The sequence below is a fragment of the Bacillus rossius genome, chromosome 8 (genome assembly GCF_032445375.1).
Source record: "Bacillus rossius redtenbacheri isolate Brsri chromosome 8, Brsri_v3, whole genome shotgun sequence".
Taxonomy (NCBI): domain Eukaryota; kingdom Metazoa; phylum Arthropoda; class Insecta; order Phasmatodea; family Bacillidae; genus Bacillus; species Bacillus rossius.
Genome location: NC_086336.1, coordinates 2,858,314 through 2,874,751, shown reverse-complemented (window position 1 = coordinate 2,874,751; position 16,438 = coordinate 2,858,314). Strand labels below are relative to the sequence as shown.

At 47.9% G+C, this 16,438-nt stretch overlaps 1 protein-coding gene across 1 annotated transcript in view; it reads right to left on the bottom strand.

Annotated features, from left to right (window-relative positions):
* The window catches only part of LOC134535246 (guanylate cyclase 32E), a 69,884-nt gene continuing 53,446 nt past the window's right edge, over positions 1 to 16,438 (bottom strand). The window contains exons 21-22 of the mRNA XM_063374317.1: positions 715 to 826; positions 1 to 152 (exon numbers count right to left, since the gene is read on the bottom strand). Coding sequence (XP_063230387.1) covers positions 1 to 152; positions 715 to 826 — 264 coding nt within the window. The remainder of the gene's footprint in view (positions 153 to 714; positions 827 to 16,438) is intronic.

The following is a 16,438-nucleotide window of genomic DNA, read 5'->3' as shown; positions in this document are numbered from 1 at the left end:
TCACACCTGGGGGCGCTGGCCGGCGCACGCCTGCACGGCGCGCAGGTGCAGCTGGGACAGCTGGGACAGCTGGCCCAGCTGGCCCGAGGACAGGCCGACCTCGCTGCCCGCCGGACCCCGCAGCAGGTCTGGCGTCTGAGTCCCGCTCGGCCCTGCCACACACCCACGTGTTCATGATAGTGCTCTAGGAACCATTCACTTCACAATTATGTCGTCAATTAAAAAAATGAGGCTATATGTAATATTACCAATTTTTTATAATTTTTTTTAACAATGCATTTCCATTATATTTAATGCTCTAATTAGTGTGGTATTCAGAGTTAATGTAATTATTTTGGTTTGGTACAGTAAAACCTACTTTTTTTAGTAAGGTAAACTGCAACATCTATTCCCTGTACACTCATGATTTATATTTTGAAAGATTTATTTTACTTTGGTATAAATAAAGGTAGAATTATTTATTATCCAACCTTTTTTACTTGTCAAGTTCAGTTCTTCTAGTTATATTCTTTTTGTAATAATTTATTGCTTGAAATTAGGTTCCGAGGACTAAATTAATCATTTCTTTAGTTCTGTTAAAATTTAATTTGATTTACTTAATCTGGTTCGCTTCCCTTCTTGCCTAACTAAGGCTTGTGAAATGTGATACAGGGATAGTAGGACTAGTAATACTTGGGTAGTACTGTAAGAACTGTACTAGCTACATGTACTCACTGTCGGAGCAGAATGTGGCCAGAGTAGCTCCCAGCAAGTCATCACGGATACGCTCCATGCGATGTGCCGGGTCCTCGCTGATCAGCCAGTACGTGAGCATCTCTCCCTTACCCTGCCACAAGAGACGCTCCAGTCGTATTCACTCACACCCATACAAGCCCGACAGGCCAGTACATGAGCATCTCTCCTTTACCCTGCCACAAGAGACACTCCTGTCGTATTCGCTCACACCCATACATGCCCGACAGGCCAGTACATGAGCATCTCTACCTTACCCTGCCACAAGAGACACTCCAGTCGTATTCACTTACACCCATACAAGCCCGACAGGCCAGTACATGAGCATCTCTCCTTTACCCTGCCACAAGAGACACTCCTGTCGTATTCACTCACACCCATACATGCCCGACAGGCCAGTACATGAGCATCTCTACCTTACCCTGCCACAAGAGACACTCCAGTCGTATTCACTTACACCCATACAAGCCCGACAGGCCAGTACATGAGCATCTCTCCCTTACCCTGCCAGAAGAGACGCTCCTGTCGTATTCACTCACACACATACATGCCCAACAGGCCAGTACATGAGCATCTCTCCTTTACCCTGCCACAAGAGACGCTCCTGTCGTATTCACTCACACCCATACAAGCCCGATAGGCCAGTACATGAGCATCTCTCCCTTACCCTGCCAGAAGAGACGCTCCTGTCGTATTCACTCACACACATACAAGCCCAACAGGCCAATACATGAGCATCTCTCCCTTACCCTGCCACAAGAGACGCTCCAGTCGTATTCACTCACACCCATACATGCCCGACAGGCCAGTACATGAGCATCTCTCCCTTACCCTGCCAGAAGAGACGCTCCTGTCGTATTCACTCACACCCATACATGCCCGACAGCCCAGTACGTGAGCATCTCTACCTTACCCTGCCACAAGAGACACTCCTGTCGTAGTCACTCACCTCCATACATGCCCGACAGGCGGGTACGTGAGCAACTCTCCCTTACCCTGCCACAAGAGACACTCCTGTCGTATTCACTTACACCCATACATGCCCGACAGGCCTATACTTGAGCATCTCTCCCTTACCCTGCCACAAGAGACACTCCTGTCGTATTCACTCACACCCATTCATGCCCAACAGGCCAGTACATGAGCATCTCCCCTTACCCTGCCAGAAGAGACGCTCCTATCGTATTCACTCACACCCATACATGCCCGACAGGCCAGTACATGAGCATCTCTACCTTACCCTGCCACAAGAGACACTCCTGTCGTAGTCACTCACCTCCATACATGCCCGACAGGCGGGTACGTGAGCAACTCTCCCTTACCCTGCCACAAGAGACACTCCTGTCGTATTCACTTACACCCATACATGCCCGACAGGCCAGTACATGAGCATCTCTCCCTTACCCTGCCACAAGAGACGCTTCAGTCGTATTCACTCACACCCATACAAGCCCGACAGGCCAGTACATGAGCATCTCTCCCATACCCTGCCACAAGAGACACTCCTGTCGTATTCACTCACACCCATACATGCCCAACAGGCCAGTACATGAGCATCTCCCCTTACCCTGCCAGAAGAGACGCTCCTATCGTATTCACTCACACCCATACATGCCCGACAGGCCAGTACATGAGCATCTCTACCTTACCCTGCCACAAGAGACACTCCTGTCGTAGTCACTCACCTCCATACATGCCCGACAGGCGGGTACGTGAGCAACTCTCCCTTACCCTGCCACAAGAGACACTCCTGTCGTATTCACTGACACCCATACATGCCCGACAGGCCAGTACATGAGCATCTCTCCCTTACCCTGCCACAAGAGACGCTCCAGTCGTATTCACTCACACCCATACATGCCCGACAGGCCAGTACATGAGCATCTCTCCCTTACCCTGCCACAAGAGACGCTCCAGTCGTATTCACTCACACCCATACAAGCCCGATAGGCCAGTACATGAGCATCTCTCCCTTACCCTGCCAGAAGAGACGCTCCTGTCGTATTCACTCACACACATACAAGCCCAACAGGCCAATACATGAGCATCTCTCCCTTACCCTGCCACAAGAGACGCTCCAGTCGTATTCACTCACACCCATACATGCCCGACAGGCCAGTACATGAGCATCTCTCCCTTACCCTGCCAGAAGAGACGCTCCTGTCGTATTCACTCACACCCATACATGCCCGACAGGCCAGTACGTGAGCATCTCTACCTTACCCTGCCACAAGAGACACTCCTGTCGTAGTCACTCACCTCCATACATGCCCGACAGGCGGGTACGTGAGCAACTCTCCCTTACCCTGCCACAAGAGACACTCCTGTCGTATTCACTTACACCCATACATGCCCGACAGGCCTATACTTGAGCATCTCTCCCTTACCCTACCACAAGAGACACTCCTGTCGTATTCACTCACACCCATACATGCCCAACAGGCCGGTACGTGAGCATCTCTCCCTTACCCAGCCACAAGAGACGCTCCTGTCGTATTCACTCACACCCATACAAGCCCAACAGGCCAGTACATGAGCATCTCTCCCTTACCCTGCCACAAGAGACGCTCCAGTCGTATTCACTCACACCCATACATGCCCAACAGGCCAGTACATGAGCATCTCTCCCTTACCCTGCCACAAGAGACGCTCCAGTCGTATTCACTCACACCCATACATTCCCGACAGGCCAGTACATGAGCATCTCTCCCTTACCCTGCCACAAGAGACACTCCTGTCGTATTCACTGACACCCATACATGCCCAACAGGCCGGTACGTGAGCATCTCTCCCTTACCCTGCCACAAGAGACGCTCCTGTCGTATTCACTGACACCCATACAAGCCCAACAGGCCAGTACATGAGCATCTCTCATTCAAGTTAAAATGTGTTCGTCTGTGCTGTTATTATTTTATTTTCCATCTCTAAATTCTTGTGCTGTCTGATATTCAAGTTCAAATGTGTTCGTCTGTTCTTTGAAGGGTGCGGGTCACCTCAACTAACCACCAATATGATACTGTTTTATGGGTGGTGGTTACTGTAGCTAACCACAAAAATAAAGTCGTTATGTGGGCGGTGGTTACTTCCTCTAACCACATTATTTTCGTGTGCTCCCTTTTACGGGTCGCGGCGATTCTCTCTAACCACACGTTGTAGTTGTCCTGCGACCCAACAGATGGCAGGAACAGTACCGCGCCACATTTATATGTCCTGTTTATTACTCGAGCCACCACTTTACTCAGACTCGCCATTGTTTCTTGCGTTGCTACGTATTATAGTGCTTTTTACTAGGAATTTTACTATTATATGTGTGGTAAGTGTTTGCTTTTATATTTAATGTGTTTATATAAATGTTTTAATAGTATTTGGGCACTTACAAATGTTCGTTTCTATTCCAGACAGCGTATTTGCATGTGGTTAGTGCTGCTAACCACTGCCCTCCCAGAACTTCAGCATAAATAACAGATCTAATATGCCTCGGCAAAAAGGTTTATCGGAGGATGAAATTTACCGTTTACTGTTTGAAGAAATACCTTCAGAAGAAGATAGTGTCATAGACTCCGATGACAGTTCATCTGATCCTACTTACATAAATAAGAATTTGAACAAAGAAAAAGTTTTCAACACAGTGTCAAGCAGCAGTGAATCTGAACAAAGTGACAGTGATGTGCCAAATGTTTCTAAAGTACTCTCTCGTACAGCTTCATCCAGCTTCGCAGTTACATGGACCCAAGATACTCGTGTTCTTCCAGTGCCTCCCTTCACAAAAGAAAGTGGTGTAGCAGCAAGAATAAAGAACAAAGCAAATATCAAGCCATTGGACCTCTTTTGTGAGTATTTTGATGAAACGCTTATCAACCATATTGTATTTCAGACAAACCTTTATGCTACCCAAACAGGAAAACAATTTGTCCCTACTGATGCATGTGAAATCAGGACATTTATTGGGATAAATTTATACATGGGCATAACCAAAAAACCAAGCTATAGAGACTATTGGAGTTCTGAACCTGACCTCGGTGAGAATTACATTTCTAAACTAATGACTGTGAAAAGATTTAGCTTCCTTTTGAGCCATCTGCATCTAAATGACAACACCGTAGCTCCAGACAGAAATAGTGTAAGCTATGACAAATTATACAAGCTTCGGCCTTTGCTGGATCATCTTTCGAAAAAATTTTTTGAATGTTACCAACCTCACCAGAAACTGGCAGTTGATGAGTCGATGGTAAAGTTCAAGGGGCGGTCGTCCCTCAAGCAGTATATGCGAGATAAGCCTATAAAACGGGGCTATAAGTCATGGATGTTGTGCGATGAGTCATCCTACAATTTGAAGTTTGACATTTACACAGGAAAGACATTAGGGGCAACAGAAGTAGGGTTAGGTGCAAAAGTTGTTCAAAATTTGTTAAGTGGTCTCGAAGGTTGTCATCACATTGTTTTCATGGACAATTATTGTTCTTCTTATGATCTGTTCAGCAACCTGAAGTCAAAAAGTGAAATATATGCGTGTGGAACAATAAACCCTAGAAGAAAACACCTACCTGCACTGAAGGATGAGAAACAACTTGAAAGGGGTGAATTTGATTGTCGTGTTAGTGAAGATGGAGTGGCTGTGTACAGATGGAAGGACAACAAGGCAGTGAACTTGATTTCAACATGCCATGATCCACTGGATGTTTCTTCTGTCAACCGCAAAATGAAAGATGGAACTGTAACAACCATCAAGTGCCCTCAGGTTTTGAAAGACTACAACTCACACATGAATTTTGTCGATAACTTTGATAGACTCAAATCAGATTATGCGATCAACAGGAAAAGTAAGAAGTGGTGGATGAGGTTGTTTTTTCATTTCATCGACTGTTGTGTTACGAACGCATTTATAATGCACAAGGAACTTCCTGTAGAACAATTTACAAACAAAGATTTTCGTCGGGAGGTTTACAAAGGGTTGCTAGCTCCAAGAATAGTTGCTGTGATAGCATCCACTCCATCTGGAAGCAAAGGAATGTCTCCAGTCGCAATCAAGACACATAAACCATTTGTAGACAAGAGTATTCGCCATGAAAGCAGCGGGCACCAACCGGTTCATTCAACATCAAGGAGATGTGCAGTCTGCAGTTCTAGGAAGAAACCAGTTCGTACTGTGTGGATGTGCACTGTATGTAAAGTGCCCCTATGCCTTAGAGCAGGAAAGGAATGTTTTAGAAGTTATCACAGTAAATAGCTTAACTGTTATGGAAGGATAAAGTTACTTGGAAAAGTGTTGGTTATAAACAAAACATTACTGTACTGTTTGTTACATTTGATTGCCTAGTGGGGCTGTGGTTAGTTGTCTAACCACTTTTCATGATCATAGATTATGATTGTTTACAAGTTATTTTAAGAATGTTTCACAGTAGTATACATAAAAAGTAATAAATATTTAAATATAAGTCAGTTGAAATTAATTCGTGAATTTTTTTTTCTCTGCCCCTGTCAGGTATTTTTTTGCTCGCCATTTCCGCCCTTCACAGGTATTTTTTCGATCAAAATTTCTGCCCTTCAAAGAGTTAACCTGCCACAAGAGACGCTCCAGTCGTATTCACTCACACCCATACATGCCCAACAGGCCAGTACATGAGCATCTCTCCCTTACCCTGCCACAAGAGATGCTCCAGTCGTATTCACTCACACCCATACAAGCCCGACAGGCCAGTACATGAGCATCTCTCCCTTACCCTGCCACAAGAGACGCTCCAGTCGTATTCACTCACACCCATACATGCCCGACAGGCCAGTACATGAGCATCTCTCCCTTACCCTGCCACAAGAGACGCTCCAGTCGTATTCACTCACACCCATACATGCCCGACAGGCCAGTACATGAGCATCTCTCCCTTACCCTGCCACAAGAGACGCTCCAGTCGTATTCACTCACACCCATACATGCCCGACAAGCCAGTACATGAGCATCTCTCCCTTACCCTGCCACAAGAGACGCTTCTGTCGTATTCACTCACAACCATACAACCCGACAGGCCTATACTTGAGCATCTCTCCCTTACCCTGCTACAAGAGACACTCCTGTCGTATTCACTCACACCCATACAAGCCCAACAGGCCAGTACATGAGCATCTTTCCTTTACCCTGCCTCAAGAGACGCTCCTGTCGTATGCACTCACACCCATACAAGCCCAACAGGCCAGTACACGAGCATCTCTCCCTTACCCTGCCACAAGAGACGCTCCAGTCGTATTCACTCACACCCATACATGCCCGACAGGCCAGTACATGAGCATCTCTCCCTTACCCTGCCACAAAAGACGCTCCAGTCGTATTCAATCACAACCATAAAACCCGACAGGCCTATACTTGAGCATCTCTCCCTTACCCTGCCACAAGAGACGCTCCTGTCGTATTCACTCACTCCCATACATGCCCGACAGGCCAGTACGTGAGCATCTCTCCCTTACCCTGCCACAAGAGACGCTCCAGTCGTATTCACTCACACCCATACAAGCCCGACAAGCCAGTACATGAGCATCTCTCCTTTACCCTGCCTCAATCGACACTCCTGTCGTATTCACTCACACCCATACATGCCCGACAGGCCAGTACATGAGCATCTCTAACTTACCCTGCCACAAGAGACGCTCCAGTCGTATTCACTTACACCCATACAAGCCCGACAGGCCAGTACATGAGCATCTCTACATTACCCTGCCACAAGAGAAACTCCAGTCGTATTCACTTACACCCATACATGCCCGACAGGCCAGTACATGAGCATCTCTCTTTTACCCTGCCACAAGAGACGCTCCTGTCGTATTCACTCACTCCCATACATGCCCGACAGGCCAGTACATGAGCATCTCTCCTTTACCCTGCCTCAAGAGACGCTCCTGTCGTATTCACTCACACCCATACAAGCCCGACAGGCCAGTAAATGAGCATCTCTCCCTTACCCTGCCACAAGAGACACTCCTGTCGTATTCGCTCACACCCATACATGCCCGACAGGCCAGTGCATGAGCATCTATCCCTTACCCTGCCTCAAGAGACACTCCTGTCGTATTCACTCACACCCATACATTCCCGACAGGCCAGTACATGAGCATCTCTCCCTTACCCTGCCACAAGAGACACTCCTGTCGTATTCACTGACACCCATACATGCCCAACAGGCCGGTACGTGAGCATCTCTCCCTTACCCTGCCACAAGAGACGCTCCTGTCGTATTCACTGACACCCATACAAGCCCAACAGGCCAGTACATGAGCATCTCTCATTCAAGTTAAAATGTGTTCGTCTGTGCTGTTATTATTTTATTTTCCATCTCTAAATTCTTGTGCTGTCTGATATTCAAGTTCAAATGTGTTCGTCTGTTCTTTGAAGGGTGCGGGTCACCTCAACTAACCACCAATATGATACTGTTTTATGGGTGGTGGTTACTGTAGCTAACCACAAAAATAAAGTCGTTATGTGGGCGGTGGTTACTTCCTCTAACCACATTATTTTCGTGTGCTCCCTTTTACGGGTCGCGGCGATTCTCTCTAACCACACGTTGTAGTTGTCCTGCGACCCAACAGATGGCAGGAACAGTACCGCGCCACATTTATATGTCCTGTTTATTACTCGAGCCACCACTTTACTCAGACTCGCCATTGTTTCTTGCGTTGCTACGTATTATAGTGCTTTTTACTAGGAATTTTACTATTATATGTGTGGTAAGTGTTTGCTTTTATATTTAATGTGTTTATATAAATGTTTTAATAGTATTTGGGCACTTACAAATGTTCGTTTCTATTCCAGACAGCGTATTTGCATGTGGTTAGTGCTGCTAACCACTGCCCTCCCAGAACTTCAGCATAAATAACAGATCTAATATGCCTCGGCAAAAAGGTTTATCGGAGGATGAAATTTACCGTTTACTGTTTGAAGAAATACCTTCAGAAGAAGATAGTGTCATAGACTCCGATGACAGTTCATCTGATCCTACTTACATAAATAAGAATTTGAACAAAGAAAAAGTTTTCAACACAGTGTCAAGCAGCAGTGAATCTGAACAAAGTGACAGTGATGTGCCAAATGTTTCTAAAGTACTCTCTCGTACAGCTTCATCCAGCTTCGCAGTTACATGGACCCAAGATACTCGTGTTCTTCCAGTGCCTCCCTTCACAAAAGAAAGTGGTGTAGCAGCAAGAATAAAGAACAAAGCAAATATCAAGCCATTGGACCTCTTTTGTGAGTATTTTGATGAAACGCTTATCAACCATATTGTATTTCAGACAAACCTTTATGCTACCCAAACAGGAAAACAATTTGTCCCTACTGATGCATGTGAAATCAGGACATTTATTGGGATAAATTTATACATGGGCATAACCAAAAAACCAAGCTATAGAGACTATTGGAGTTCTGAACCTGACCTCGGTGAGAATTACATTTCTAAACTAATGACTGTGAAAAGATTTAGCTTCCTTTTGAGCCATCTGCATCTAAATGACAACACCGTAGCTCCAGACAGAAATAGTGTAAGCTATGACAAATTATACAAGCTTCGGCCTTTGCTGGATCATCTTTCGAAAAAATTTTTTGAATGTTACCAACCTCACCAGAAACTGGCAGTTGATGAGTCGATGGTAAAGTTCAAGGGGCGGTCGTCCCTCAAGCAGTATATGCGAGATAAGCCTATAAAACGGGGCTATAAGTCATGGATGTTGTGCGATGAGTCATCCTACAATTTGAAGTTTGACATTTACACAGGAAAGACATTAGGGGCAACAGAAGTAGGGTTAGGTGCAAAAGTTGTTCAAAATTTGTTAAGTGGTCTCGAAGGTTGTCATCACATTGTTTTCATGGACAATTATTGTTCTTCTTATGATCTGTTCAGCAACCTGAAGTCAAAAAGTGAAATATATGCGTGTGGAACAATAAACCCTAGAAGAAAACACCTACCTGCACTGAAGGATGAGAAACAACTTGAAAGGGGTGAATTTGATTGTCGTGTTAGTGAAGATGGAGTGGCTGTGTACAGATGGAAGGACAACAAGGCAGTGAACTTGATTTCAACATGCCATGATCCACTGGATGTTTCTTCTGTCAACCGCAAAATGAAAGATGGAACTGTAACAACCATCAAGTGCCCTCAGGTTTTGAAAGACTACAACTCACACATGAATTTTGTCGATAACTTTGATAGACTCAAATCAGATTATGCGATCAACAGGAAAAGTAAGAAGTGGTGGATGAGGTTGTTTTTTCATTTCATCGACTGTTGTGTTACGAACGCATTTATAATGCACAAGGAACTTCCTGTAGAACAATTTACAAACAAAGATTTTCGTCGGGAGGTTTACAAAGGGTTGCTAGCTCCAAGAATAGTTGCTGTGATAGCATCCACTCCATCTGGAAGCAAAGGAATGTCTCCAGTCGCAATCAAGACACATAAACCATTTGTAGACAAGAGTATTCGCCATGAAAGCAGCGGGCACCAACCGGTTCATTCAACATCAAGGAGATGTGCAGTCTGCAGTTCTAGGAAGAAACCAGTTCGTACTGTGTGGATGTGCACTGTATGTAAAGTGCCCCTATGCCTTAGAGCAGGAAAGGAATGTTTTAGAAGTTATCACAGTAAATAGCTTAACTGTTATGGAAGGATAAAGTTACTTGGAAAAGTGTTGGTTATAAACAAAACATTACTGTACTGTTTGTTACATTTGATTGCCTAGTGGGGCTGTGGTTAGTTGTCTAACCACTTTTCATGATCATAGATTATGATTGTTTACAAGTTATTTTAAGAATGTTTCACAGTAGTATACATAAAAAGTAATAAATATTTAAATATAAGTCAGTTGAAATTAATTCGTGAATTTTTTTTTCTCTGCCCCTGTCAGGTATTTTTTTGCTCGCCATTTCCGCCCTTCACAGGTATTTTTTCGATCAAAATTTCTGCCCTTCAAAGAGTTAACCTGCCACAAGAGACGCTCCAGTCGTATTCACTCACACCCATACATGCCCAACAGGCCAGTACATGAGCATCTCTCCCTTACCCTGCCACAAGAGATGCTCCAGTCGTATTCACTCACACCCATACAAGCCCGACAGGCCAGTACATGAGCATCTCTCCCTTACCCTGCCACAAGAGACGCTCCAGTCGTATTCACTCACACCCATACATGCCCGACAGGCCAGTACATGAGCATCTCTCCCTTACCCTGCCACAAGAGACGCTCCAGTCGTATTCACTCACACCCATACATGCCCGACAGGCCAGTACATGAGCATCTCTCCCTTACCCTGCCACAAGAGACGCTCCAGTCGTATTCACTCACACCCATACATGCCCGACAAGCCAGTACATGAGCATCTCTCCCTTACCCTGCCACAAGAGACGCTTCTGTCGTATTCACTCACAACCATACAACCCGACAGGCCTATACTTGAGCATCTCTCCCTTACCCTGCTACAAGAGACACTCCTGTCGTATTCACTCACACCCATACAAGCCCAACAGGCCAGTACATGAGCATCTTTCCTTTACCCTGCCTCAAGAGACGCTCCTGTCGTATGCACTCACACCCATACAAGCCCAACAGGCCAGTACACGAGCATCTCTCCCTTACCCTGCCACAAGAGACGCTCCAGTCGTATTCACTCACACCCATACATGCCCGACAGGCCAGTACATGAGCATCTCTCCCTTACCCTGCCACAAAAGACGCTCCAGTCGTATTCAATCACAACCATAAAACCCGACAGGCCTATACTTGAGCATCTCTCCCTTACCCTGCCACAAGAGACGCTCCTGTCGTATTCACTCACTCCCATACATGCCCGACAGGCCAGTACGTGAGCATCTCTCCCTTACCCTGCCACAAGAGACGCTCCAGTCGTATTCACTCACACCCATACAAGCCCGACAAGCCAGTACATGAGCATCTCTCCTTTACCCTGCCTCAATCGACACTCCTGTCGTATTCACTCACACCCATACATGCCCGACAGGCCAGTACATGAGCATCTCTAACTTACCCTGCCACAAGAGACGCTCCAGTCGTATTCACTTACACCCATACAAGCCCGACAGGCCAGTACATGAGCATCTCTACATTACCCTGCCACAAGAGAAACTCCAGTCGTATTCACTTACACCCATACATGCCCGACAGGCCAGTACATGAGCATCTCTGTTTTACCCTGCCACAAGAGACGCTCCTGTCGTATTCACTCACTCCCATACATGCCCGACAGGCCAGTACATGAGCATCTCTCCTTTACCCTGCCTCAAGAGACGCTCCTGTCGTATTCACTCACACCCATACAAGCCCGACAGGCCAGTAAATGAGCATCTCTCCCTTACCCTGCCACAAGAGACACTCCTGTCGTATTCGCTCACACCCATACATGCCCGACAGGCCAGTGCATGAGCATCTATCCCTTACCCTGCCTCAAGAGACACTCCTGTCGTATTCACTCACACCCATACAAGCCCGACAGGCCAGTACATGAGCATCTCTCCCTTACCATGCCTCAAGAGACGCTTCAGTCGTATTCACTCACACCCATACAAGCCCGTAAGGCCAGTACATGAGTATCTCTCCATTACCCTGCCACAAGAGACACTCCTGTCGTATTCGCTCACACCCATACATGCCCGACAGGCCAGTACATGACCATCTCTCTTTTACCCTGCCTCAAGAGACGCTCCTATCGTATTCACTCACACCCATACATGCCCGACAGGCCAGTACATGAGCATCTCTCCTTTACCCTGCCTCAAGAGACGCTCCTGTCGTATTCACTCACACCCATACATGCCCAACAGGCCTATACTTGAGCATCTCTCCCTTACCCTGCCACAAGAGACGCTCCAGTCGTAGTCACTCACCTCCATACATGCCCGACAGGCGGGTACGTGAGCAACTCTCCCTTAACCTGCCACAAGAGACACTCCTGTCGTATTCACTCACACCCATACAAGCCCGATAGGCCAGTACATGAGCATCTCTCCCTTACCCTGCCAGAAGAGACGCTCCTGTCGTATTCACTCACACACATAAAAGCCCAACAGGCCAATACATGAGCATCTCTCCCTTACCCTGCCACAAGAGACGCTCCAGTCGTATTCACTCACACCCATACATGCCCGACAGGCCAGTACATGAGCATCTCTCCCTTACCCTGCCAGAAGAGACGCTCCTGTCGTATTCACTCACACACATACATGCCCAACAGGCCAGTACATGAGCATCTCTCCTTTACCCTGCCACAAGAGACGCTCCTGTCGTATTCACTCACACCCATACAAGCCCAACAGGCCAGTGCATGAGCATCTCTCCCTTACCCTGCCACAAAAGACGCTCCAGTCGTATTCAATCACAACCATAAAACCCGACAGGCCTATACTTGAGCATCTCTCCCTTACCCTGCCACAAGAGACGCTCCTGTCGTATTCACTCACTCCCATACATGCCCGACAGGCCAGTACGTGAGCATCTCTCCCTTACCCTGCCACAAGAGACGCTCCAGTCGTATTCACTCACACCCATACAAGCCCGACAGGCCAGTACATGAGCATCTCTCTTTTACCCTGCCTCAATCGACACTCCTGTCGTATTCACTCACACCCATACATGCCCGACAGGCCAGTACATGAGCATCTCTAACTTACCCTGCCACAAGAAACACTCCAGTCGTATTCACTTACACCCATACAAGACCGACAGGCCAGTACATGAGCATCTCTCCCTTACCCTGCCACAAGAGACGCTCCAGTCGTATTCACTCACACCCATACATGCCCAACAGGCCAGTACATGAGCATCTCTCCCTTACCCTGCCACAAGAGACGCTCCAGTCGTATTCACTCACACCCATACATTCCCGACAGGCCAGTACATGAGCATCTCTCCCTTACCCTGCCACAAGAGACACTCCTGTCGTATTCACTGACACCCATACATGCCCAACAGGCCGGTACGTGAGCATCTCTCCCTTACCCTGCCACAAGAGACACTCCTGTCGTATTCGCTCACACCCTTACATGCCCGACAGGCCAGTACATGACCATCTCTCTTTTACCCTGCCTCAAGAGACGCTCCTATCGTATTCACTCACACCCATACATGCCCGACAGGCCAGTACATGAGAATCTCTCCTTTACCCTGCCTCAAGAGACGCTCCTGTTGTATTCACTCACACCCATACAAGCCCGTAACGCCAGTACATGAGCATCTCTCCTTTACCCTGCCTCAAGAGACGCTCCTGGCGTATTCACTCACACCCATACATGCCCGACAGGCCTATACTTGAGCATCTCTCCCTTACCCTGCCACAAGAGACGCTCCAGTCGTATTCACTCACACCCATACATTCCCGACAGGCCAGTACATGAGCATCTCTCCCTTACCCTGCCACAAGAGACGCTCCTGTCGTAGTCACTCACCTCCATACATGCCCGACAGGCGGGTACGTGAGCAACTCTCCCTTACCCTGCCACAAGAGACACTCCTGTCGTATTCACTTACACCCATACATGCCCGACAGGCCTATACTTGAACATCTCTCCCTTACCCTGCCACAAGAGACACTCCTGTCGTATTCACTCACACCCATACAAGCCCAACAGGCCAGTACATGTGCATCTTTCCTTTACCCTACCTCAAGAGACGCTCCTGTCGTATTCACTCACACTCATACAAGCCCGATAGGCCAGTACATGAGCATCTCTCCCTTACCCTGCCAGAAGAGACGCTCCTGTCATATTCACTCACACCCATACATGCCCGTCTGGCCTATACTCCAGCATCTCTCCTTTACCCTGCCACAAGAGACACTCCTGTCGTATTCACTCACACCCATACAAGCCCGACAGGCCAGTACATGAGCATCTCTCCCTTACCCTGCCTCAAGAGACGCTTCAGTCGTATTCACTCACACTCATACAAGCCCGTAAGGCCAGTACATGAGCATCTCTCCATTACCCTGCCACAAGAGACACTCCTGTCGTATTCGCTCACACCCATACATGCCCGACAGGCCAGTACATGAGCATCTCTCCCTTACCCTGCCACAAGAGACGCTCCTGTCGTATTCACTTACACCCATACAAGCCCGTAAGGCCAGTATATGAGCATCTCTCCATTACCCTGCCACAAGAGACACTCCTGTCGTATTCGCTCACACCCATACATGCCCGACAGGCCAGTACATGAGCATCTCTCCCTTACCCTGCCACAAGAGACGCTTCTGTCGTATTCACTCACACCCATACATGCCCGACAGGCCAGTGCATGAGCATCTCTCCCTTACCCTCCTACAAGAGACGCTCCTGTCGTATTAACTCACACCCATACAAGCCCAACAGGCCAGTACATGAGCATCTTTCCCTTACCCTGCCACAAGAGACGCTCCAGTCGTATTCACTCACACTCATACATGCCCGACAGGCCAGTACATGAGCATCTCTCCCTTACCCTGCCACAAGAGACGCTCCAGTCGTATTCACTCACACCCATACATGCCCAACAGGCCAGTACATGAGCATCTCTCCCTGACCCTGCCACAAGAGACGCTCCAGTCGTATTCACTCACACCCATACATGCCCGACAGGCCAGTACATAAGCATCTCTCCCTTACCCTGCCACAAGAGACGCTCCTGTCGTATTCACTCACACCCATACAAGCCCGTAAGGCCAGTACATGAGCATCTCTCCATTACCCTGCCACAAGAGACACTCCTGTCGTATTCGCTCACACCCATACATGCCCAACAGGCCAGTACATGAGCATCTCTCCCTTACCCTGCCACAAGAGACACTCCTGTCGTAATCACTCACACCCATACATGCCGGACAGGCCAGTGCATGAGCATCTCTCCCTTACCCTGCCACAAGAGACGCTCCTGTCGTATTCACTCACACCTATACATGCCCGACAGGCCAGTGCATGAGCATCTCTCCCTTACCCTGCCACAAGAGACACTCCTGTCGTATTCACTCACACCCATACATGCCCGACAGGCCAGTGCATGAGCATCTCTCCCTTACCCTGCCACAAGAGACGCTCCTGTCGTATTCACTCACACCCATACAAGCCCGACAGGCCAGTACATGAGCATCTCTCCCTTACCCTGCCACAAGAGACGCTCCTGTCGTAGTCACTCACCTCCATACATGCCCGACAGGCGGGTACGTGAGCAACTCTCCATTACCCTGCCACAAGAGACACTCCTGTCGTATTCACTTACACCCATACATGCCCGACAGGCCTATACTTGAGCATCTCTCCCTTACCCTGCCACAAGAGACGCTCCTGTCGTATTCATTCATACCCATACAAGCCCGACAGGCCAGTAAATGAGCATCTCTCCCTTGCCCTGCCACAAGAGACACTCCTGTCGTATTCGCTCACACCCATACATGCCCGACAGGCCAGTGCATGAGCATCTATCCCTTACCCTGCCTCAAGAGACACTCCTGTCGTATTCACTCACACCCATACAAGCCCGACAGGCCAGTACATGAGCATCTCTCCCTTACCCTGCCTCAAGAGACGCTTCAGTCGTATTCACTCACACCCATACAAGCCCGTAAGGCCAGTACATGAGCATCTCTCCATTACCCTGCCACAAGAGACACTCCTGTCGTATTCGCTCACACCCATACATGCCCGACAGGCCAGTACATGAGCATCTTTCTTTTACCCTGCCTCAAGAGACG